At 46.6% G+C, this 26,777-nt stretch overlaps 1 protein-coding gene across 6 annotated transcripts in view; it reads right to left on the bottom strand.

Moving 5' to 3' along the window:
• The window catches only part of LOC139059016 (nuclear factor related to kappa-B-binding protein), a 617,245-nt gene that overhangs the window by 309,315 nt on the left and 281,153 nt on the right, over positions 1-26,777 (bottom strand). For all 6 annotated transcript variants that reach the window (XM_070536798.1, XM_070536799.1, XM_070536801.1 and 3 more), the window contains 2 exons: positions 17,170-17,296; positions 4,006-4,250 (listed from right to left, as the gene is read on the bottom strand). In XM_070536798.1, the coding sequence (XP_070392899.1) occupies positions 4,006-4,250; positions 17,170-17,296 (372 nt within the window). The remainder of the gene's footprint in view (positions 1-4,005; positions 4,251-17,169; positions 17,297-26,777) is intronic.

The following is a 26,777-nucleotide window of genomic DNA, read 5'->3' as shown; positions in this document are numbered from 1 at the left end:
TAGTAGGCCCTAGAAGGTGTCATCAAAATACAAGACGTCACAGCCCCCAGGTGCGGGAACTTGAGTAGGCATCGCCACCCGTATTTCATTCTTGCGCTTTTTCTGGCTTACCTGCCAACCTAGCGAGATAAAAAATTGGGAGACCTTTTATTCTTGCTAGGGGGGGGGGGGGGGCAGTCACTGTTTTAGCTTCCTGGGGGGGTGTTCAAACTTTCAGGCAGTGGTCAATGAGTCCTTTTGCAGGGACCTTGTAGTAGCAGACTTTGCTCACTTCAAAAATTTGTCCGAGTAGCTTTGCTCAAAACATGGTCCAGACTGATGGCCCTCCACTAGCAGCCAGTGTTGGAGAGTTGTGTTGCACATTGACGAGTGGAATTCAGTCCTAGTTTCTCGCGCCGTGCTAAAAATCCTCTCACACTCTGCCTTGCTATGCAGTATTACAAGTAAATCAAGCATCACCTTAGCAACTCGGTGAAACATGTTTTCCATCAGTGTTTTTCATTTTTCCAACCATAGACCACTGCACGTCCCACCTTTCTCCATTCAGAATGCCCTCTTGAAGACTGTACACCTGTAGTGTGGAAAACTCAGCTTCGAGAGCATCTAAAGCGTCTTCAACAGATTCATTGGAATCTCGGGGCAGCAGCTGAGGGAAACTCTGAATAAAGAAACGAAGACTCGAGAGCGATGCCTGTGAAATAAATTTCAGGTTAGCCACCTCCGCATTCTTCAGGGTTGGGTTTCAGTGTTGCGTCCACATCCATAACGCTTCGCCTCGTCGCATTTCGGAAACATTCTTCGTAGAAGAAGCCAAACGTGGTCGCTGACACTAAGGGGTAGGTCGTGTTCAACGAGGAATTCCGTAAACAGGCACTCCACATGTATGACACTGTCGTCGCAGTTGTTCTGGAGAAAGTTCACTATGTTGTCTTGCTGCTCAGTGGCATGAACATAGCTTTGATGCTTCGCCATAGAAACATGCAGTTTGAAGTTGCCTTTGCCACCGTGAGACACGCTGACGTCGCATCCACACGTTATACAAAATGCAAAATGTCCTCCTTTTCTTGATGTCAAAAAGCACGAAAATTCAGAAATATAAGATCGGAAAAACTTCTGCAAATACCTTTTTTTGGGCTTTGATAGCGCCGTGGCATCAATCACACAAGGACTGTAACTTTACCTGGTGCATCGCACACACACGGCCTAGCCAATACTAATCATAGACACAAGCAGCATAGAATAAAGAACCAAGCAGCAACAACAAGATACACTATGGAGGAAGGCATGCATGAAATGCGAGAGCTACACTGGCTCTGGCTTTGGTCGGCTTACTAGGCACCATAGTCGGCTACTTAGTTGATACCGATCATGCTACTGTGGCCGTTGTTGGCGATGCTGACGATTACGATGTGGCTATAGATTTCACAGTGCCGGTTTCGCAAAAACCAATATTGCGCGAACAGGGACCACTTTTTAGGAGATATAAGACAGTGATCGTACAATCTGAAAGTTCAGTAAAAAATCCGGAGTCTCCCGGGCGAATCGAGAGGGTTGGCAGGTATGGATTGTCCTGCTCAAGATTGCCCTGCTCAAGTTCCTGCTGTGACCACAATGACGTGTCACCAACAGCCCTAAGAGGGGGAAAGAAAAATAGACTGACTCTTAGCTAACCACTGCTGCACGAGGCCACAACAAAGTGCAAGCGGGCAGCCAAGCAAGTGCATGTGAGCAGTGATAGAGAAAAGGGGGAAACATAAGCAGACAGCACAGCCCGGCGCAGTGTCTGGTTTGGTTTGCAAGCTGCCGCCAAGTGAAAAGTGAACGAAAGCGACGCCACCGTCACTGTCTCACTGCCTTTTCCTTGGTTTTTTCGAAGTCTAGGTTTCACAATATCTGTCGATAGAAATAAAGGGCGAAAAGCCCATACACCACAGCCAGAAAAAAATTTCGACCTAACCAATATTTCAAGATATGAAGGTTGCAGTTAACGAGGACTTACTGTATGTGTATCAATGCAAACAGTCGTGTCTCTGTGCACAGCAGATGTGCATTGCCAATGTGTGTATGTGTGCTTTGATTTACAAAAACTATTTGTTTAAAGTTAGAGCTTGTCTTGAGTTTCCTTTTAAAGTGAAGCTTTCTTTGGCTCTTCCTTCGACTTTGCCACTGCTGCTGCTGCTGTGGGCTGCTGGCATGCACACCGCGTTGGGGTGGTTCAGAGCGTGTATATTGTCACGTAGTGGTGACGTTGAAGAACACAGTAGCACCACTGTGAACGACAAAACTAAATTTTATTGGGCGAACCTGTGCCCACAAAACAGGCTACACTTATAGCACAACGATAGCGGCGAACACAGTCGGCGATCGTTGAAAATCTGATCAGCAGGTCGTCGAATGTTCCAGAGCAGTCGTTGAATGTTCCAGACTAATCGTTCGGACCCGCGTGCCTTCCACAAAGTTCTACACCATTCGCGTCAGGTGATGAAATGAGATAACATAAGGTTCGGCGACAACAGACAGCGGATAGAAGCATCGATACCTTTTCAGAAACTTCGGATAGATGCAGGCGCGTCCCATGCTGTGCGATTAACATTTGTTAGGCGGTGAAACATGGTTGCCCGATACAGATAAGTACACGTGTCAATATAGATGACAGCGCGAGTAAGAGAGAAAAGGCGATGGGAGAAACTGATTTTCACCCCACCCCGTCGAATGTGCACAATGCCCTCTGGAGCTCCCGGGCCGTTGCCACATTAGCCGCTTGACAGCTGTAATTATTGGTGACTCCCCTCTGAGGCATTGCAGAAACTGCAGTGCTTCCCTTTCTACTAACATGCGAGGCCAGAGGGGACGGAGATAGAATTCTAGAGAGGAGGAGAGGGAGAAGGCGCAGTTCTAATATAAGAGAGGGGGGAGGTGACCTGAGAAGGCAAGGAAACCCCACTACTATACGATAGGAGTCGCGGGGAAACAGGACAAGCTTAAGTTCAAGATACAGTACAGTACATTGCTGCTATTTCTGAAAAATAAACACCATGCAAATATGTCAAGCGGGCAACTTATACAGGGTGCACAGAAACAGAGTTGCATTAATTAAAGCGCACTGCAGGGTCCAGACGATACTACGGACGCGGTCGACCGTCAAATCAACGCTTCTGTGGCCGCCGCAGTAGCTTTGCGGCTGCGGCTATGGCATTGCTAGTGGCCGTGGATTTGATCCCAACCGCAACAGCCCTATTTGACAGGGGCGAAATAGAAAATGCACATGCACTTAGATTTTGGGGCACGTTAAAGAACATCACGGTGTCAAAATTAATCCAGAGTCCGTCACTATGGCATGCCTCATAATCAGAGTGTGGTTTTGGCATGTACAGCCCCATAATCCAATTCAAGTTTAATACTTCTGCCACAATGCGATAAGCCATGTGAGGCAGTGACAACGCTCAACCCTCTCAGAGGTTATAAAATATGGCGCACAACAATGCCTCAAGCAAACACCTCTCCCTGTGTTCTGTGTATTATGCAGGCAAACAGCAGTGGTGCACGCAAGGTAACGTTTGACATCAACACACCACTCCCGTATTAGCCTAAACGTTAAAGAACTTAAGCTTTAACCATCAACGTCAACGTTATATATCATCAATCAAAGCATCCAGCAAGGAAAGCTTTGCTTACATCGATTCGCACAGTGAGTGGGATCTGCATAATTTTTTGTCTCCATCATTTTGAATACAATCTGTCTCTACATACTGGGCATCTTTACTTTGCCATCCCAGATTGCCCAGGGCTACTTGTGATGCTACATACGCAATGCTTATTGGCTGAAAGAGCCGCCTGGTGCTGTCTGGGACGGTCGGAGATGGATAATCAAAGAGGCCCATTAAAGCTGGACCACGGACCTGGGATAATTGATCATCAGAATTGTGGTGCAGCAGGGATGACCGAAGCAACATAGATGGGCACACAACTTGGATGAGGAGGCACCTTTCTTTTGCCAAGCCTGACCTGTGTACGGTAGTGTGAGCGCTCGTGGTCCGTGGTTGGGCGCACTGTCCAGTCTGTTGTGGACTTTGGTGGTGGTGGTGAGCCCTGAGAGGCCTCCAAGGCGTCCATGGGCTCCCTACCCTGGAGCCAGTGTTGGCAGAGGGCATGCGTTTGCGTGTCTGAGTCTCGGCCTGCCCCTATCCACTGCCACTGCTGCTGCTTTTCCTTGTAGTCCAGGTACGGCACAAAGTCCTCTGGCAGCAGCCCTACATGAGACATGACATTTTCATGATATTGAGCAATAAGGCAGTGCCAAAGCCGCCTGAGGTAAGAAGTTAACTCTTTAGTGAGCGAACTTATGTCTCAAAGAACAAGTACAGTCGAACCCAACTATATCGAACCCATTTACACCGAATTATTCTAATTATTTAACAATTTCTGGTCAAGGTATAGTTACAACGAGTATATATAGCAAAAAATTGGAGGATGCTTAAGCTTCGCCTTCAAGAGTGGAACGCGATAGCGTTATCGCATCCCGTTCGCACCACCTACTCAAACGCGCTACGCCAGCCAAACGTCGCGATCGGCAGGGATAGCCGGGCCCCGACGCGCCATGAAGGCAGACGCGGTCATAGGGTGAGTGGCGCACCACGTGTCGGGGCAGCGCCGTACATTGCGAGGAGGGGGTCTTCTGTGTTTGCTGCAAGATGACTCGGCGTGTGGGCAGAGCGCAGAAGAAATTTAGCAGAAACGTACTTGGCTACTCGTGAAAGTGCGACTTCTGTAAGTTACATGGTCATAATTACCGATATACACTGCAGTATAATTTTCTACGGCACGTTTCTAAGGCAATGCCGCATTCACTACAGGTGATTTTGTCCCGTTTTGCAGGAACGAACTCGTGGCTGAGTGGTAGCATCTCCGTCTCACACTCCGGAGACCATGGTTCGATTCCCACCAGCCCATCTTGCAAGATGTTTTTTATTTATGAAGTGCCTTCTGGGATTTATCGCTCACGGCCAACGCCGCCGACACCGACGCCACCGGCTTTTCTGCGACACGAGCTCCTAACGCTGTCGCGTTAAAATTACACTTACATCAAACAAAAATAGCAGCGACTCTCGATATATTGAACGTCAAGTGGAGGGAAAATGCCCCCAGAAGTTGGCTTTCCTTCACGGTAGCAGGGAAACTCGGCGGCGCGGCTCCATCCAACCGCTCCATATAACCGGGTTCGACTGTAACACTCAAAGCACAACAACAGTGGCAAGCAAGATTGGTGGTCCTTGAAATCTCATCCACAGGTGAAGCGGGTCAGCTATTATTACATGGTTCACTGTTAGGGGTGTGGAAATATGAAAATTTTCGAATGCAATCAAATACGAATACTAAGCTACAAATATCACATACAGTAGACCCTCGTTGATACGATTCCATTATGTACGATTTCCCATTGCCAATGTTCACGATGATGATCCCATAAAATGACCCAATATGCAGTGAATTTTTTTATTTTACCTGGTCATATCTTCCTGGAAAACACACTCTTTCAGCACCAATATTCAAAACATCACCAAAATGCGATTGTACGATATATTTTCCGGCCGCTAGATCCCATGTAAACAAGAAAAGGCATGACACATGCACAGTCAAGAACAGTAGCTGCCCACCGCAGCAGCTTCCCTGCAACACTCGCCCGCCTCAGTTTTCTATTCTGGTACCAGCAAATATCCTCCTGGGTCATCACACGCTGCATTCAAAGCTGTCGCCCCCAACCGTATTGCGATAAGCTTCTTCCCCCATCTGTCTCACAGCTTGTAGGGTGCAGTGCTGTCGGAAGAGTGCTGCATACTCTTAATGGACGATAATCCAAACACTCCACCGTTCCCTGCTGCAGGTGGTACAAAGTGAGAGTCATGTTTCACGCTGACAGCATTGAAGGTGTTGTAATCGGGCATCACGCACCGCCTCTATTTTGTTCTGGTTTCCCGTTGCCATCTTAAAAGATTATGCAATAGGAAAATGACAATGAGCGTCTCGGGCTGGTTGACCTTCACCAGCTCAATGCATGTTGGCATCTCATGCCGCAACAATTCGCGCAAAGTGAGCTCGTCAAAATTTTCAACCAAAACGCCCCACTTGAAGGAGCTACTGACCCAGGCTGACTTTGAGGAGCGCAAACATAAGCTTGGCGTAGCCACAAAAATGACCATGTGTGTCTGGGGCTGCTCGGACACCACCAGCTCGACAAGCATCGGCATCTTGTGCTACAATTTTTATTACGTAGACATCAAGCACAATTGAGTCAAATTTTTTAGTGACTTCAAATCGTACATTTTGCCGGTTAGTACTTTTTTCTCAAGTATTTTTTTCAAAAGCATATGAATGAGGTTCTACTGTAATAATATGCACATGCATTTACTTAATTAGCAAGTTTGGATGTTTTAACATGTTGGAACATTGCAATTACATTGTAAACACTAAAAAATCAGACTAGTAAGCCATTATGCTGAAAGATTGTGTATTTGGCTGATGTTAACTTGGAAAATTGAGGAATTCCTGCTGGCTTTCCATTCTTGCCAGTCTGTGGCTTATTGTACAGCATCAAATGCCTGTAAACTCAAGAGGCATTTGATCCTGTGCCAACTGTCACCCATTACCCTTGCTGTCAAGCAATAAGCAAGGCAAAAGCTGCTCTTTCACCTAAACAAAACAAAGTGGTGTTGTACTGTTTACAATGACCAGGGCTTAGAAAAGAACTGCAAGAAAATTGCCTTTTCTTTTTTTTTCTAGTTTTTGTGCCATATGCAAGCAGGATTTCTGAAGCACAGCTTGCGCAGCAAGCCCCTTCTGTTCTTGCCCTTCAATGTGAAACACCTCACTGCATCGGCAAAACTATGATGCAACCACCAACATAATGTGTGGTATGTGAACTCGCATACACTACACTCACTACACTAAAGCAAAAAGAGACAGGGCACCTTTTATTGCGTGAAAAAAACACTTTGATTGAGACTTCATAAGCATGTGTAATGCATCCGTACTCATTTACATAGCACCTTTTAGTATACTGTGATGTGCACAGGAATTGTGGTAACACTCATCACAGAATGGCCATCACTTGCAAGATCTGTATTTCAAGTCCCAGATTTCACCTGAGTGTGTACTGCGGTAACGAACCAGCCATTGCTCTATCCTCAAATGTAACACGCACGGAATGTGCTACTGCAGTGTGCGTGTGGTTCACATTTCCGGGATGAAATATGAGAGCCCAGCCATAATAGCTTGTCAGCTTGGTGACAAGGTCGGCAGTAAGACGACCTCTACCACTGGAACATGCTCCGTTCTCTCCTTTGTGGTTCTGCACAAGTTTCTGCAGTGCAGTCCACATGCGTTTCTGTACACAGTTTGCACTGCCCTCTTTCTTCACATGTGTGAAACACATTTGCTTCATTAATAGTGTTGTACGACCGGCTGTCACCATCACAAAGCATGGCCATGAAGCAAAGGGGAGCACTGAAAACGAATCATTTCCACCTGTACTTCCATCTGTCCAGCATTGGACAATGTGCTATTTCGGCACGGAACGAATGCTGGGATTTCCCGTCAGCATGTATTAAGGGGGGCATTCTGAAACGGTCCACTTGGTTGACATGTCCATTTCATCCACTGCTGAAGCTCCGATCAGCTAGGCCTGGGGTCAGAAGGGGCCCCCAGCCAATCAGCACTTCAGCGGCAGATGAAATGCACATAGGTGGACACTTACAGAATACACCCTCCCGAGCTCTCGTGTTTTGGCCCACAATCACAGCCACGGCAGAGAGAGAAGTCGTCAAGAAAAGGCAGGGAGTTTAACCAAGCTGAGCTTGGCAGGCTACCCTGCACTGAGGAAAGGGGATTGAAAGATGAGAAAGAACAGAGAAGTTCACACTTTGCACTGGTACACACGCAATTTTTCATTCAAAATGTGCTAACTTCGCGTATGAAACTTTCATGCGCACTTTTTGTGTGCTCTACGACCAGCATTTTCGGACTCGTACTAAAACAAAGCGCTCCTCAAAGATAAGAAAACCGTGGATCACGGCAGAACTATTCCAAGAAATAAAAGAAAAAAACAGTCTATATAAGTTTATTGCGTCCCGTGAAATGGCAGATCTAGCCACGTTTAAAAGATACCGTAATAAACTTAATTAGCAGCTGCGGCTTGCTAAGATTCACTATAAAAACAAATATTTCGAACCCTGTTCGAGCGATAGTAGGAAAGTATGGAAGAAGGTCAATTTGCTACTCGGTCGTTCACCTGATGCCCCACTCCCTGTTATTATTACGAAAGACGGGGTTGATATTAGCACTGAAATTTTACCTGATGTTTTTAATTATTATTTCACCAACATTAGTACTTTGCTCACAAATAGCAGTGCTTGCCGTTATATTAAAGCCGCGCCTCATGACACCGTTTTTCTTTGGCCGACTGATGAAGGTGAACGTGCCTGTATTTTTTCAAATTTAAAGGACAGTAGCACGTGTGATATAGATAACTTGCAGAAGAAACCTGTTAAATATGTTCTCGATGTAATTGCCCCAGTGCTAACGCATATTTATGACCTATCACACGCTAGTGGTGTCTTCCCACGTAAAGTGCAAGCTGCAAGTTAGCTTGTGGGGTTCTCCTCCCGTGCTCTTGGGACAAAGGAACGACAACACAGTAGTGCAAACAATCACAAGGGCATTTATTGCACCTTTCATACATCAGTGCCTGCTAGCCGAGTTGCTATCCACAAAACATGCCGATGGGCGCGCGACAAATCTAGAAGTCCGACTCACCGCGACCGGAAGCGAGCGAATATGTTCGCCCCATGCTGGATCCGAACGCCTGGTCGTTCGCGTGTATGGTCACGCGAATCGTGGCGCGTTCGAAGGCGGCCACGCGAGACGGTCTCGCAGAAGCATGGGTCGGCGCGCACGCGGAAGACGTCCCCGCCGTGCGCCGGCCCGCCGGGAAAGAGGGTCGCTGCACGCGCGGCACGGCACGTCCGTCCCGCTTGCTGTCTCGAACCCCCAAGAGGGCAAGCGCCTTCCTTTCGGCGCCCAAGTAACCTCGCGGCGTTAGCAGCGCAACACTCACGCCATCTCTCGCACTGCGCTTCAACCACTTCGACCGCGCGGGCGTCACGCAGGCCACGCGGCGAAGCGGGAGTACAGGAGACGCGCTACGCGGGAAAAACATCAGGGGAGGCGCGAGGGTCGCGCATCCCCACATCCCCCCAACCTTAAATCACTTCTTATTCCGGCGAAACATGTGACACGGTCTAACATTAACCCGTGCTTCGCGAACAAGATAGTGCAACAGTGGTCGCGCCGAAGAAATGTCTACACGCGGTCCATAACATGCGAGCCGACTGTCCTTGGATGCACCGCTGGCGTCCGCCGGTCACAGCAGCGGCTTTGCAGCCTCGACGACACGATCCCAGGCCAGGACTCCGGAGACGACGGCGCAGTAGTCGGTACGAGCAAGCGTCGCTCGCGCCGACGCGCCCTGCTGGCAAGAGCCGCTGTAGCTGTCGGTGACCGCCGCCGAGGGTTGCGAGCTGGATACAGGAGGCCGCCGAAGTCGCTGCGCTGAACTGGCCACAGCATCACCATCGCCCGGGGTGGCTCGATCGTAGTCCGGAGCAGCAGCGCAGACGATGTGCAGGTGACAGCAAGCCAGTGGTGACTCCAATCACGCTGCGTAAACTCAACACATTCGGCAAACACTAAAGTAGTGCAAGGGAGAGGAATTCTGCATGCGCATCGCCCACGTGGTACGATGTTCAACTCGGCTCGCAAAAGATCGGGCAGCTGCTCAGACGCTAAGTTCATGAGAACGAAGGTCGCTTCCTTGAGTCGAACGAGTAATTTCAATTCGTGCGAGGCTAAATAGAATGAGGGAAGCAAATTGCAACACCTCAACGCCATGGTCCACCAGGTTGTGTCTCTCCACGTGCGACAGGCAGCTTCGTAAAGCCTTAGGCCTAAAGCGTCGCTACTCTGACAACAACCGGCATCCAAAAACAACACCCAAAATGAGCGCAAAACAGGCAGCCGCGAGGAGACGTCAGCTCTGTGAGGTGGTCCTACTCCGCTCGGTGCACGCAGCATCCGAGTTGACGGCGCCCACCGTCTCAGACGGTGTCGGAGCGCCCGGTGCCAGGCCGCAATACCAGTCAGCCCGTAGTGGCACCCGTGGCCCGCGGCCACCCGGCTCCCAGAGCCGCGACTTCATCAGAGTCAAAGAGATAGGAGAAGCTATTTACATAAGAAATTCGGACCACCCCCGAGGCTTCCGTACTCACTCGCTTCAGGCTTGGCAATGCTCCGCGGGCGCTGAATCTCGCTCTCCCAGGATGCAGACCATGTGGCTCTCGTACCGACGAATGCCATTAAAAAAAACACTTGCGAAAAGGCTTAGCATGTTGACATGTTCAAACACACTACAGTCACCATCACCTCGCTCAAGAAAGCACGCCGCCGACGCTAGCGATCAAAATTCACGCTAGGCCTACGCTTCGGTTCAAACAAAGGTCTCGAAGGAAGCAAAACTTAAAACTATCGTCCGATGCCCCAAGAGTCCCACGTTGGGCAGCCAGATGTGGGGTCTCCTCCCGTACTCTTGGGACAAAGGAACGACTGCGCTTCAACCACTTCGACCGCGCGGACCGCGCAGGCCACGCGGCGAAACGGGAGTACAGGAGACGCGCTATGCGAGAAAAACATCAGGGGAGGCGCAAGGGTCGCGCATCCCCACAAGCTTTATTTAAGAAAGGTGATAAAACAGCTATGTCCAACTACAGGCCAATATCTATACTCCCGATCTTTTAGAAAGCTTTAAAAAAAATAATTTTTATACGTGTATATAACTTCCTTGAAACTAAAAGCCTCCTCACTGACTTGCAATATGCCTTTCGCAAACACAGATCGACTCAGCTTGCACTTCTTCACCAGAAAGAACACATTTCACAAAATTTTGAGGACCGCCAGCTTACTTTAGGGGTATTTATTGACTTTAGTAAGGCATTCGACTCCATCAGTCATGAATTATTATTAAATCAACTTATCAACTATGGCATCCGCGGTGTCGCCTTAAAATTATTTCGGTCATACTTGCAGCATAGATGGCAATATGTGTTCATTAACAACAAATCGTCCAAAATTTCTTGTGTTACGGCAGGTGTTCCCCAGGGCAGTATCCTTGGGCCTCTTCTGTTCAATCTTTACGCCAATGATCTCATTAATATTGATCCCGAAGCCAAATTCATAATCTATGCCGACGACACAACTGTCCTGTTTTCGTCCAATGATGCTTCGGAGCTAGTGTCAGTGGCTAACTCTTGTTTGGAAAAAATATATTTATGGTCTCTAGAAAATGGTCACATGATTAACACTGGAAAAACAAAGGCAGTTTTATTTGGACCGAAGAATATTAATACCTGTCTGTGTAGGGACATGGTGTTAGGGTCTTCTAAAATTGAACTTGTCCCTTCTGTAAAAACACTCAGGGTCTTTTTTGATGAAAATATGAGCTGGAGCGATCATATTGATTTTCTTGCAGTCAAACTCTCCCAAATTACTGGACGCGTTTTCTCTATTCCCTACATGCCTCGGAAGATTAAAATGTTAATTTGTAATGCTTTGTTTGCAAACCACCTTCATTATTGCTGCCTTATTTGGGGCACCACACCTGTTACAAACATTAACTGTTTGCTTGTAATACAAAAGAAAATTGTTTGCGTAATTAGTGATATGCCCTTTGACTCCCCATCTGAGCCCCTATTTAAAAAACTTCGGGTAATTTAAGTCAGTGATATGCTTAACTACTGCCTTGCTCTTGGATACCTAAAAGAAACCAAACAGAATTTAAGCCTTGTTTCATCTCTGGCTAGATTAAAACACAACATCCCATGTTATATCATAAAAAGCCAACAAACACTGACACCAAGGACAACATAGGGGAAATTACAAGTGCTTAATAAATGAAATAAAGAAACGATAAAGTAATGGAAATTAATGTGGATGAAAAAACAACTTGCCACAGGTGGGAACCGAACCCACAACCTTCGCATTTCGCATGCGATGCTCTACCAACTGAGCTACTGCAGCGCTGTTTCCCCATTCACTTTTCTTGGGTATTTATGTGTCCTAAGGGAACCCTGGGAGTGTTAGCCAGCGCCACCCCTCACAGACCTTGGCGGCGGACATGGAACGTCCTTTCTGCCGCAGGCGTCACGAGTATGTGATCTTTTTGGGTGAAGGCAACTGGTCAATAAACCCACATATGCTACCTGAAGGCATCAATGTAGCCGGATTCGAGACCCTCGTTAGGTAATAAACGAGAAGAAAGAGGTTAATCGAGGGGCCCGATTTTTATTAGTCATATCATAAGAAGCCAACAAACACTGACACTAAGGACGACATAGGGGAAATTACGTGTGCTTAATAAATGAAATAAAGAAACGATAAGGTAATGGAAATTAAATTGGATGAAAAAACAACTTGCCGCAGGTGGGAACCGAACCCACAACCTTCGCATTTCGCGAAGGTACAACATCCCATGTTGTAACACCAGCCCCCGGAATACTGGCATGGGCTGCATGTGCGTTCAACCTATGGTAACCAAATGACTTGTTAAACTCTCCCCACTCTGCTGAATAATCTCACATTTACGTCCATCGATGTACCTAATTGTTCTGGCAGAGAACTGTAGAATTTCTATTGCCCCAAGAATTGGGTTTAACCATGTACCTAATGTTTTTCTTTTTAAGAGTTTTGTGTATCTAAAATTCATATTTTTTGTTTTTCCCGAGCTGTTTCATGTGTGACGCAAATTGTTTAAGTGAGATCTATGTACTACATGCCATTACTCTCTTTCCTTTCTGTATTTTCTTTGTTCCTCTTTCCTTTCTTTTTCTTTTTTTTTCCTCGCTCCTTGCTGTCTGCTGCCTTTTAGACCTTCTGGTTATTAGGACCAGTCAAGTTACTTTTGTAGCAACTTTTTTCCTAATGCCTTGGCACTTTGTACCACTCGTTTTTATGAATAAAGGTATTATTATTATTATTATTATTATTATTATTATTATATCACGGGTTTGTTGTTGAGTCAATCACAAATGGTCATATAGGTTGATGCATTTCAAGAAATGAAGCAGTGCTTTTGTGGCTTTCTACATAGCAGACGGACGAGGCCATGGCCCCAAGTTCTTTTCTTCTGTGAAAGGACCGTCACCATCTAAGTACCCTAATGTTGTCCGACGGGCCATCCTCTCATCTGCGTATGTTGGGCACTCACACAGGAGATATTTGATCATTTCTGCTACGCAACATGTGCTGCAACTGGCACTGTCCACCATTCCAATTAGAAATGAGTAAGTGTTCATGAAAGAAGCTCCTAGTTGCAGGTGGCACAGTAACGTTTCTTCTCATTGAGTAAAAACTGGTAAACGTTGTAATCTCATATGTGGGCCCTTGGCACATGTATAGGCGCCAGTTGGTGAACTCTGGTGTATTCCATTTTCTTGGAGTGATAATGTAGGTAAGACTACTGAGGTGCCAAGCTACATCCATTTTCAACAATGGTAGCGAGGGTCCTTCACAATTTCCATGTGCCTCATGGACAGCTTTTTGGGTGCTTTCATTGCCAATGATGTTGCAGAAAAAAAACCTTTATCACAGTGGCCACTTCGACTACATTAGAAGTATGCCCTTTAGTGTGAAAACATCTATCAAGAGAGACTGCTACGTTCCATGGATTGCCAAAATTCAGGTCTTTGTAGAGGTTCTTGACTACACTGGCACATTTTGCGAAATATACAGTGCAGGCCCTCATTGCTACTGGATTCAACTTTGTTTTGAGGTACTGCTGGCAGGTCTCGTTGTGAAGGCCTCGGTGTAAAATCCCCATAGTGGCAAAAATGTCTTTCAGCACCGTCTGCCACACAAACATTGACCTCGAACAGGTTGCAGTTGGTAGTGGCACCAACAACTCATTGTGAGCTCCTTTTTTAACCATGTTCGCCGTAGTTGCTGCATCGCACTTTTGGTTGTACAGCTACACTGTAATCCCGCAAGTCGTGTTGAAACATCACAGCTTCACGACCCACTTGGCAAGCATTACATTTCAGTAACGTGTTGGCCATATCAAGGCTAGCGATAGTGTACATTGTGATCGATGTACTTTCGGTACAGCATTCACTTGTGGGAAAATTCACCTCACGCTCTGTTGCCAAGACCAAGGAGAGTTCAGCTGCTTTTTGCAGTTCTCATTGTTCTATGGTAACTTGATCAACCATCATGAGAAACATTGCATCTATCCTTGCACGGTCTGTCCGATTGTGCATGCCAACAGTGGAAGTGGTCGTCACCGTTGTCACTATCTGTCATTTACTACACCACCATGTACCGCAGTCATAATCACTACTGGCTGCGATGTTTTCTTGTGCTCTAGCCAAGTATTGCCGCTGTCAGCTGCCTTTGGCACCACCATGACCACCATGTCGATTGCCAGCTGCCCTTGTGTAGTGCTGCTGTTCCATGGAGTCCTCCTATCCGCTTTTCCACCAAGGTTAGCAGATGTCTCCGCTGATAATTGCAATGTCTAAGGGCACTCTGGCAATTACCACCCCTGTCAGCAACCGTTGCAATCACTGGTTGCTTTTGTGTCACGCCACTACTTTGAGGCGTCCGCCTGTTTGCTGTTCTGCTGGGGTCTGCAGATGACCCTGCTGATAACTGCGGTAACTCCTCATCCTGCACGGCACATTCTTTCCACCCCTTGCCAAATTGGTGAAGCATGTGGAATTTCCGAGCACGGTTTGGCATTGCGATCATGACCTTGAACAATGGTCATGGAGTAAGGGTGTTGTCAATATACATGTTTGCATCATGTATATATTGTTATCTGCACTGGAAGCTACCAGAAATTTCTATACTACAATCAGAACCACCCTTCAGTGTACGTGCTGGCGACGGGCCAACATGATGGATTTCTTTCTTTTGGGTTTACCTGGTAGCTCTCTTCTGAAGTGGCACTGAACACTCGTTTTTGGTAGTAAATCAGGACGGAAAGATGCCCTTTTGAACGGGACCAAGAGGGTCGGGTTCCAAAAAGTCATCTAGGAATGGTGAACGGTGGAAAATTGGTCTAATTTGGTGCTCAGTGGCTATGGTGTTAGGCTGCTGAGCACGAGGTCGCGGGATCGAATCCCGGCCACGGCGGCCGCATTTCGATGGGGGCGAACTGCGAAAACACCCGTGTGCTTAGATTTAGGTGCACGTTAAAGAACCCCAGGTGGTCAAAATTTCCGGAGTCCTCCACTACTCAGAAATCAGAATAATCAGAAAGTGGTTTTGGCACGTAAAACCCCAAATATTATTATATTATTAATTCGGTGCTTTCGTACCGAAACTGAGTATTTCGGTGGATAAATACGGCATTTCGTTGCTCAACAACGCATTGTCTTGAACAAATTTTCGGCTGGCAGGTGCACCCCGAAATGTACATTACAAAAGTAACAGAACTGAAAAATATATATTTTTTTTTCCGTCTCCGAGAAAGCGTATAGCTGTCTTGAAGCGTTTCGCTATTCGCTTACATTGGCAATCATTGTGAATGGTTTCTGCATCAGTATTATTATTATTATTATTATTATTATTATTATTATTATTATTATTATTATTACTTTCTTTGCAAGCCATTCACCCATTGTTTGTGTCCTAGGTGAAGGTGGGAGGGTTGTTTGCGAAGTGCAGTATCCTGCAGGGGGTTGTGCACAGGCTGTGCAGTTGAAAAATGCGCAACCTTTGTAGCACTTGCTACGATGGGGTGGATGTCTCATTTTTCCTTAATAAGATATGAAGATCGATTCTTATGACAAAATGCTTAGCAGACAAAATGGAGTAATCAAATAAAAGAAAGAAATGAAGAGCGTATACATGTACTTACACCACATATTACTTACTGGCAAGTCAGCCTAGACTTCCATGTTACAAGCTAAGCACAGTAGTTCTTACGTATTATTGCAGCCCAGCATGATCAGGCGGTTTTGTAAGAGCACCAAAACAAGACAAAAGATATGGAAGGGGCAGTGCCTCCAATTGGTCATTGCCAAAGCTTGTTTCAACAATCAAGAGTAAGTTTGGCCAAGTACAGCTCGGTGGGTTTAGCTGAACCATGTTCATTGAGCTCATGGTCAGAAGACAAATTCATATGCTAATCGCAAAGAAATAAGGAGAGCAAAATACACTTCCCAACTGCAGCCTCATTCCATTTTTTTGCCACGATATTTCTGCCATAACACGGGCATCTTTGCCCTGATCATTTAGGCACAACTATAGAGTTCCTTATGTGGTGCAGTAATACCAAGACATCAGATTGGCATCACTATTTGAGAGCTTGGACACTTTGAAGACATTTCCTGGTGAATTATATTGGGTGTCACAATGCTTGAGTGTGCTAAAACAGGGTCTTAAATGCTGGAGTGCACAGTTATGCAATATGTGAATGATACTGGCGGGTTACTGAAGTTGGGAGAAAGACAAAGTCTGCATTCATTATAACGACTTTGTACAACTGTTATAAGAAACAATGATCCTCAAACTCTGCCCTGGTTTCAATTTAATGTTGCCGTTTTCTTCTTTTACTGGTTGTACTACATGTGCCCAATGCTAGATGTAATAAGGAAGAACAGATATATTTTATAATTTATTCCAAGAAAACTTTATCTGCACAGGCATGACATGCAACTTGGGCTGACATGCAACTCAAGCTGACATGCTTTCAAGAGAAGATGAACTGCCCACAACCTTGGAATGCAGAACTTATGCACTATGTGTAGGGCTGTCAAATTTGCGCTACCATCTGCACCCTTACCAGTGTGACCTCACGAAACCAACAATCGCAAAAGTCATGTAATTACTCAGTACATTGAACCATGACCATTTTCAAGGAAACCAGCCAGTGTCATTGCATAGGTCAACAGCCCGAGATAGAAATGAAATGTGGCCTTACGCTCGACATGGTATAGATGTCAGAGATGCTGGTGTGCTTTTGCATTGCCGTCATTCTGGTTTGGAATTAAAAAAAAAAAAGCAAGTGTGCAAGTGGTGCTGGTAACAAAAGAGCTAATTGTCCCACTGCAGGCCCATCCTCACCTATGTAGTCACCTGCCAGGAAACGCAATGCAGAGGAGACCATGTCAGGCCAGCTGTCGCGTCGTCCGAACCACTCCACCTGCTGAGCTCCGGTGGAGTGGCTCCAGGTCTTGACACGCTCCTCGAGCTGCACACACAACAGAGGGACTTCACACAGGCACGCAGAAGGGGCAGCAGCATTAACTGGAGCACATTAGAGTGTGCAAGGTGCTCGATGGACAGCACCACTTTGGTGCGAGCGAAGCCAGCAAGCAGGAATGAACTGTATATTGGTCCACAGACGCAAATTTGGGCTTTAAAAATATATATATATATATACCACTGCATCATTCGCAAGGACAAACCTTAACTGAAAATGTTCTTTATTTTGTCTGCAAACAGTACACAGCGGGTAAGTAAACATTTATTTGTCAATCATTGGATTCTCTAATACACTGCATACAGCAGTGCGTTCCAAGTCCCGTCAAACAAACTTTCGTTGGAGAACTCCGAACAAAACAAGTCAAGTATGTAAGATTTGATAAAAACTTTCTCAATGTCTTTGTTGCCTTCGTTGCTAAAAAGGCTCTTCCATCTTTTGCAGTACCGTCACAACTGTTACTGTGTGTAGCGTATACAGTAAACCTTCGTTAACTCAAAGCTGTAAAACCCAGAAAAAATTTCAAGATAAGCGAAAACATGAAAATAAAAGACTGGCCATGCAACACCGATGCCTTCAGGTAGCATATGTGGGTTTACTGACCAGTTGCCTTCACCCAGAAAGATCACATACTCGTGAAGCCTGTGGCAGGAAGGATGTTCCAGATCTGCCATCAAGGTTTACGAGCGGTGGCGCTGGCTAACACTCATAAGGTTAGTTCTAACAGTAACACGTAAATACCCAACAAAGTGGATGGGGAAACTGCACCGCGGTAGCTCTATCGGTGAGAGCATCGCAAGCATAATGCGAAGACGTGGGATTGTTCCTCACCTGTGGCAAGTTGTTTTTTCATTCACTTTCATTGCCATTATTTTTTCATTTCTTTATTTCAATAAGTAAGTGCAAGTAATTTTACATGTTTCCCTTGGTGTCTTTGTTGGCTTCTGATGATGTTGACACGTGTACTTGTTGATCTTTATCGGACGACCACGTCTCATCGCCTAGAAAATGTTACCACACAGCGTAGGACGCGCCTGCATGTATCGGAAGTTTCTGGAATGTTATCGATGCTTCCATCCGCTGTCTGTGACCGAACCTTGTGTAATCTGATTGCATATGTGCGCGACATGAATAATGTAGAACATTGTGGAAGGCACGCGAGTCCCAGCGATTACTCTGGAACATTGGACGACTGATGTATAAAAGCCAACGCGCTCGACCCGCTGATCAGATTTTGACGATTGCCAACTGTGTTCGCCGTTGTCGCCGTTCTTTAAGTCTAGCCTGTTTCTGTGGGCACAGGTTCGCCCAATAAAAGTTAGTTCCGTCTTTCACAGTATTGCTACTGTGTTCTTCATACGTCACTCCACGTGACAATATGTAACACATACCGCTAATTCACACCGAGATCCGCACTGCCACCAATAATCGAAAGTTTGCACCATCGTGGATGGAGAGAGTGCTAGTGCGCAGCAGCATGTTGGCGATGCTGGTGTCGCTGCACGGGCCACGCAGCTTTGCTCTCTTCATCTGCAGCCCTTTGTTTAGGCCTAACTGGGGTGAGATGTGTTTGCACATGGCCAGGCATGGCCAACGCCTCTGTTGCAGGTCAGTTCTCTCCCTCTCTCAAAACCTTCAAGATACAAATTCGTCGTGATACCACGAGTTTCTTTCATTTTCTTTTTTCAATTACACATTGGAGGTTATGCTATTTCTCTACGAAGTGTTCTGCCGAGAAGTGGCACCAGGTGAAGTCTAAAACTGGGTGGCTGTGACATTTATTGGTGCTCGCAGTACCAAAAAGCATAGTTTTTGAGATTTGTGGCCATTACTCAAAGGAAAGCATCACTGGGATACTTGTTTACATGCCACCTACACGTACAGTCAAACTCAGCAGCGTGTAGTTGGTGCAGCTACTAAAGCACACCGGAGACCAACGTCGCAGCAGGTTGTAGTGCGTTTCGCAAGTGCATTTTAGGGCACAGCTTTTGTTTCTGCGGTGAGCGTTAGAGGCACAAAGGTGCGTTTATAGTTCGATGTTTATGGCGTGTGTCGCTCACAGCCTGTCACATCAAGCTGCTTGCGCTGCGCCAGCCAAAATGCTGCCTCCTGCTCTCTTCGGAGCATGTGCAAAATGATCGCCAAACTGTGCGACGCATTGAACGGCTGTCTGCGATCAACAGAGAAGCGACAAGGGCACCTTTTTTCTCCGCGCCATGCATTGTGGGTCGGCACAGTTGGTGCGATGAATGCACAGATGGAGCAAGAGCAATTTCGACGTCTGGCACGTTGGACTGCGTTGGATGCGTTCGGTTACACTGACTGCACCTGCGTGTCAAACTGTAGGTGTTGTTCTGCTGTTGCATCGGCCACGTCGCTCGTCATTGCCGCAATTGATGGTGGGCGTCCCTGGGCGTCACCTGTGGCGTTGGCTCAGAAGGACGGCGCATGGAGACGTTCTGTTTAGACTACTGTCATGTGAACAACATACATACAACAACCACATATTGACGACCCCCTCGACTGCCTCCACAGTTCCAGCTATTTCTCTTCTATTGATCTTCGTTCTGGATGCTGGCAGATTGCTGTTGACGATATGGACAGAGAAAAAACCGCGTTCATCATACCTGATGGCCTATACCAATTTAAAGTAATGCCATTTGGATTACACAACACCCCTGCCACTTTTTGAGCATATGATGGACTCCTTGCTCCAAGGTTTCAAATGGTCCACATGCCTCTGCTATCTCGACGACGTCATCGTCTTCTCGCCAACGTTCGACACTCACCTTGGGCGTCTAACTTCGTCTATCTTCATTCTCATTGTCTAACTTCATCATCTTTATCTACTTAATCTATTTCGAAAGGCAAAGCTGCAACTTGACTCGTCCAACTGTCGTTTTGGCCACCGCTGAATTAGTCTTCTGGGCCATCTTGTTGACGCTTCAGGAGTACAGCCTGATCCTGACAGAACTCGCGCTGTCCGAGAGTTTCCGGTTTTGAAGACAGCCGCAGACGTTCGAAGTTTTGTAGGGCTATGCTTGTACTTTCCTCGTTTTGTTCAAGATATTGTGGCAATTTCTAGACCCCTCACTATTCTTTTGAAGAAAGGCGTACAATTCCCGTGGGGTACTTCAGAAACCGCCGCCTTCTCTCGTCTCGTCATTCATCTAACCTCACCACCCATTCTCGCCCATCTCAACCCTGATGCCCCTACAGAAGTGCGTAGAGATGCCAGCGGTCGTGGCGAAGGTGCCATCTTAGCCCAGCGTCAGCGTGGCCAGGATTGCGTTATTGCTTACACGAGCCGCCTCCTAGCATCATCGGAGTGCAACTATTCAATTACGGAACGAGAATGCCTTGCTGTTGTCTGGACGACTGCAAAGTTCCGTCCTTACCTTTACGGTTGCCCTTTTTCCGTAGTCACTGACCATCATGCTCTCTGCTGCCTCTTATCACTAAAAGATCCTACAGGCCGGCTTGGTCAATGGGCTTTGAGGCTACAAGAATTTTCATATTCCGTGGTGCACAAGTCAGGCTGCCTGCACCAAGACGATGACAGCTTGTAGCGTTACACTGTTGACGACTCTGACTCCTACAATATTGCTAGTGCTATTTTCGCCGACGAGCAACGGCGTGACGCCTACATCAGAGCACTCATCGACCGTTTTGAACACTCTCCAGCCGATGCTACTCTACACCTCTTCGTCCTCCGCGACAGTACTCTGTACCGTCGTAACCTCCATCCAGGTGGTTCTCAGTTCTTACTTGTCATACCTAAGCACCTCCACTCAACGGTTCTAGAAGAGCTTCACGACCCACCAATGGCAGGACACCTCGGCATATTTTGAACCTATGACCGTGTACGTCGCTGTTTTTTTTTGGCCACGCCTTGCCCGTTTCATATGATGTTATGTCGCCGCTTCTGAACTTTGCCAACGACGCAAGAAGCCTTCCCAGCTTCTCGCCGGTTACCTGCAGCCGCTTGACATCCCTGCCGAGTCCTTTCATAATGTCGGCTTAGATCTTCTCGGCCTATTTCCGGAATCTACATCGGGAAACAAGTGGGTTGCAGACGCAGCCGACTATGCCGAACCGCAACGCTGTAACCCACGCTCTTCCGGCCAGTTGCACAAATTATGTTGCGAACTTTGTGGGGATGCGCGACCCTCGCGCCTCCCCTGATATCTTGTTTTCCCGCATAGCCCCGTCTCCGTGCGGCGTCGCCGCGTGGGCCGCGGCGTCGGAGTGGTACAAGCGTGGTGCGAGAGATGGCGCGAGCGTCGCACCGCTGCGCAGTTACTTGGGTTCGGGAAAGACAAGGCGCTCTCTCTTTGGGTTCGAGACAGCAAGCGGGACGGACGTGCCGTGCCGCACGTGCAGCGACCCTCTTTCCCGGCGGGTCGGCGCACGGCGGGGACGTCTCCCGCGTGCGCGCAGACCCATGCTTCTGCGAGACCGCCTCGCGTGGCCGCCTTTGAATGCACCACCACTGGCGTGACCGAACACGCGAACGACCAGGCGTTGGGATCCAGCATGGGGCGAACATATTCGCTCGCTTCCGGTCGCGGTGAGTCGGACTTCTAGAGTTGTCGCGCGCCCATCGGCATGTTTTGTGGATAGCAACTCGGCTAGCGGGCATTGATCTATGAAAGGTGCAATAAATGCCCTTGTGATTGTTTGCGCTACTGTGTTGTCATTCCTTTGTCCCAAGAGCACCAGAGGAGGACCCCACAACTTCCTCCTACATGATATCATTCTGATGCATTGTGCTCTGCGTCAATTGCTAACAGACCGTGGCCGTACGTTTTTGGCCAGAGTCATTGACGACATCATGCATGCCTGCTCAATACAGCATAAATTTACCACCTCCTACCGCCCTCTAACGAACGGCCTCTTGGAGAGTTTGAAACGTACCCTTACAAACATGCTATCGAAATATGTTTCAGACGAGACCACCGTGACTGGGATCTGGCTCTACCTTACACTACCTTTGCGTACAACTCTTCCCGTCTCGAAACTGCTGGCTTTTCCCCGTTTTACCTCTTATATGGCCAAGAACCGACGCTACCACTAGATACTGTGCTTCCGTCCACACCAGCTTCAACTAGCAATTATGCCTGTGATGCAATTGCCCGTGCTGACCATGCTCGCCAACTTGCGTGTGCTCTACAAGTGTCTCAAGACAAACAGAAGCAATGCTACGACCTCGGTTACGGTGGTCCATTTTGTGCCCGGCACCTTCGTGTTGCTTTGGTCACTATCGCGTAAAGTTCGCCTTTGTGAAGAACTGCTTTCCTGTTACACAGGCCCATATCGCGTGCTCCGCCAAGTGACCGATGTCACCTATGAAATTGTTCTAGCCACGCCCACTACATCCTCCGCTGTGACAACCAGTGAGGTTGTCCACATTGCCTGACTCAAGCCCTACAGCACCGTGATGGCGCTTTTGCTGCCGGAAGGGGGGCGAGGGGGGTAGTATTACGATATTATCGAGAGATGCTCAAGAGACGAGTCACCGCGAGAATGACGACGAAGATGGTCTGTGCTTCAGCACGAGCAAGTGTTGGCCTGGCTGTCTGGCTCCAGTGCAAATAGCCTGTAAATAGCCTCTTTCGTCTGTGTCTTTCCATACGTAACAATATGTCCACACAGCTACTTTGCTTGAACAGAAAGAAGTAATTCTAAATAATTTTGAGGAACGTTTGCTAACATTCGGAGTATTCGTCGACATTTCAAAAGCCTTCCATTCTGCAAATCACAATCTCTTGCTTAGTAAGTTAAACCACTATGGTATACGCGGCATTGCATTTGACTTGATTAGGTCATAATTTGGTCATAGACAGCAGTTTGTACAAGTAAATAGCTTTAAACCTGAAGTTCGGTCAGTCAGGGTAGGTGTACCCCAGGGCAGTATTTTAGGGCTCCTCCTCTTTAATATCTTTGTTAACGATTTAGTAAACATTGATGTTGATATGCGTTACGTAATCTACGATGATGACCCTACGTTATTTTTGTCATCTAACCACTCTGCCGAACTGTTTACAGGAGCTAATGCAGTTTTGAATAAACTGTACATTTGGTCACTTGACAACGTTTTGACTATTAATTCACAATACTAAGGCATTTCGCACTAAGAACACACAAATTACTCTAGAGGAAGGTCTGCTAATGAACAATTCTAAAATTGAACTTGTAAGTTCGATAAAATTGCTAGGTGTATTTTTTTATCATACTATGACCTGGCATTGCCATATAGATTTTCTTGCTAGTAAGCTTTCACTAATCACTGGAATTTTTTATTCCTTGAACTATCTTCCTCGCTCTATTAAATGCTTGATATATAATTCCCTTTTTCTCAGCCATTTAATTATTTTTGTCTTGTCTGGGCTACCACTTATGAAACAAATATCAACAGGCTGTACATACTACAAAAGAAAGCTCTTCGCGATATTTGTAATAAACCATACAATTTCCCTTCAGCTTATTTATTACGTAGACTTAAGAAACCGAAAGTACAGGCCGTTTTAAAGTATCGTCTAGTGCTTGCGTATAAAAATGAACAGAAAAAAACATAAACTACATTACTTTATGGCTAACTTGAAGCTATACGAAACTCCCTACAGTACAAGAAAGCCAGAGTACTGGCATGTACCAAAATCGCGCACAAAATATGGATCACAAATGCTGTGCTCCAGGCTACCTCGGTTTATTAAACGATCTTATTGTTAATAAAATTGATACTGCGACTTGTTCTCCTCCTGATATTCTTGATTTTTTCTCTCATATGTGAGTTGTACAATGCCTATATGCTTATCAAGTGCAGTACAATGAGCAAAACGAGAACAAGGTGATAGCAGGAGCCAACGTTTCAACAAGTGGACTTGTCTTCTTCAAGGCGACATATGCTTCCCTCGCCACAGTATATATAGGTGGGGTTCTTCCAAAGGGGAGAGGGTGTAAGGTGGGAGGGTACGGCAACGAGCGAAGGTGTGTCAGCGGGTCGAATAGAGAATAAAGGAGCGCTGTGCAGAAGGAAGCAGACTTGTTGAAATTCTACCGTTTAAAACCCCACACCTCTCTTCGTTACATTGACGACATATTTATAATATGGGAACATGGCACAAGTGCCTTAACCGACTTAATTAGCTATTTCAATCACTTTCATCAGAGTATTAAATTTACTGCGCACTACTCTCCTAGTCAGATCAACTTCCTGGACACGACGGTCAAATAGAAAACGGAAAACTGAGAACGACACTTTACTGGAAGCCTACGGATAGCCAGCAATATTTAGACTACAACAGTCATCACCCGCGACACTGCAAGCACGGAATTTTTGTAGGACAAGCAAAACGAATAAGAATCTGCAGCGAAGACCAAGATTATATCCACCACCTAAATGACCTTAAAACAACACTAACAGAAAGGAACTATCCTCAAGTTGCTCTCGATAGAGCTTATGATGCTGTGTCAAGGTTGGAGAGACAGTCGGAATTGGCAAAGAAACAGGCCACACCAGAATCTGTCAGATCGCCGGCCTTTATAACAAAATGTTTTAATGCACTCCCAAACATAAACAACATCCTACGAAAATACCACCCAATATTATCAAGCAACGAGCGACTGAGGAAAGCGTTCCCAGATGTAGCTAGGGTTACCTATCGCCGCAACAGGAACTTTAAAGACATGTTAGTGCACGCAAAAGTCAGCCAATAGCATTCCCCCGTAATAAAAGAATGTTGTCGCCCCAGGTGCAAAACCTGTAGGCACCTTCAAAGTGACATTAAAATTAAAAGCAGCGCAAATAGTTATACACATGAAGTCAAATCTAGCTTCACTTGGACAAGCTCAGATGTGATTTATATGCTTGAATGTTTCTTCTGTAAGAAAATATATTGGTGAAACAGAACAATCAATGAACGTCAGATTGAACGGACATCGCGCGGACACAGCTAAAAAGCTTCCCAAAGCCGTCACCGAGCATTTCAACCAACTAGGTCATAACTTTGATGAACTTAAACTCTACATCTTACAGTCAAATTTCCGTTCTGAACGAGAAAGAAAATACATAGAATCATACCTTATCCATAAGTTCAAGACATTGCAACCAACAAGCATAAACGTTTCAAAGGGAGCTTTAGAATCTATTCGCTATGCTAAATTTCAAGCTATAGACAACAACACTTTGTTTGGTTTTTTAGCTTCTTTTTCTTTTTTTCGCGTTTTTTTCTTTTCCTTCCTTTTTTTCCCCAGTAGACGTGTGACACGCCGTTGACATGCCGTCTAACACGCGGGCAGTGAAACATGCTTGTCATTTGGCCAAATCACTGGCCTTGTCCAAAGCACTCCTTTATTTTCAATTCGACACGCTCACACACCTTTGCTCGTTGCCACACCCACCCACCACTTTACACCCTCTCCCCTACGCACCCGCACCTACATATACTGTGGCGAGGAAAGCATATGTCGCCTTGAAGAAGACAAGTCCACTTGTAGAAACGCTGGCTTCTGCTTTCATCTTGTTCTCGTTTTGCTCATCGTCCTGGATTTCCATCTCCCGCCTTCCCTGTGTTTATCAAGTGCAGTGAGATTTTGTGCTTTTTTTTTTTGGCTTGCTTGCTTACACCTTGCTTTTGTTGCTTCTTTTCTTTTATGTTCCTTGCCTGATTTGCGATGTGCATGCATGATATTGTTGCGGCAAGAAAGTTCGGCGAAAACGCAATCACATCGTTGAGGTAACAGCGGCATGTAGACCACTTCAACCCGCGCAAGAGAGAGTCCATCATGCGCTCGAATGTAGCTGGCGCATTGCATAATCCAAAGGGCATGACTTTAAATTGGTACAGAGCGTCCGGTGTGACGAAGGCAGTTTTCTCGCGGTCCATCTCATCGACGCTAATCTGCCAATAGCCGGAGCGGAGGTCAATTGATGAAAAGTATTGGGATCCGTGAAGGCAGTCAAGAGCGTCATCAATGCGAGGCAGGGGATAAACATCCTTCTTTGTTATCCGGTTGAGGTGATGGTAGTCAACGCAGAAGCGCCACGAGTTGTCCTTTTTCTTTACTAAGACAACTGGTGATGCCCACGGGCTACTGGAAGGTTCAATGATGTCCTTGTCCATCATCCTGTCTACCTCTTTCTGTATGATGGCCCTTTCTGTTGCCGAGACACGATATGGCCGCCTATGAATGGGGCTGGCGTCACCGGTGTTGATGCGATGCGTGACAACAGATGTCTGGCCAAGTGGACGGTCGTCCAAATCAAAGATGTCCCGATAAGATGACAGGAGGTGATGAAGAGCTGTTGTTTGCTCGGAAGGAAGGTCGGGGGCGATCATCTTAGAAACATCGTCCGCAGGCGTCGAGCACAAAGGAGTGGATGACAAAGGTCCGTTCGTATTGGGGAAGGATTCAGAGGTCAAAAAAGAAATCTGAAATTCTTCCAAAGGAGTGATATGCGCTACGG

This window comes from Dermacentor albipictus, chromosome 4 (assembly GCF_038994185.2).
Source record: "Dermacentor albipictus isolate Rhodes 1998 colony chromosome 4, USDA_Dalb.pri_finalv2, whole genome shotgun sequence".
Classification (NCBI taxonomy): domain Eukaryota; kingdom Metazoa; phylum Arthropoda; class Arachnida; order Ixodida; family Ixodidae; genus Dermacentor; species Dermacentor albipictus.
This window is presented reverse-complemented; position numbering and strand designations above follow the sequence as displayed.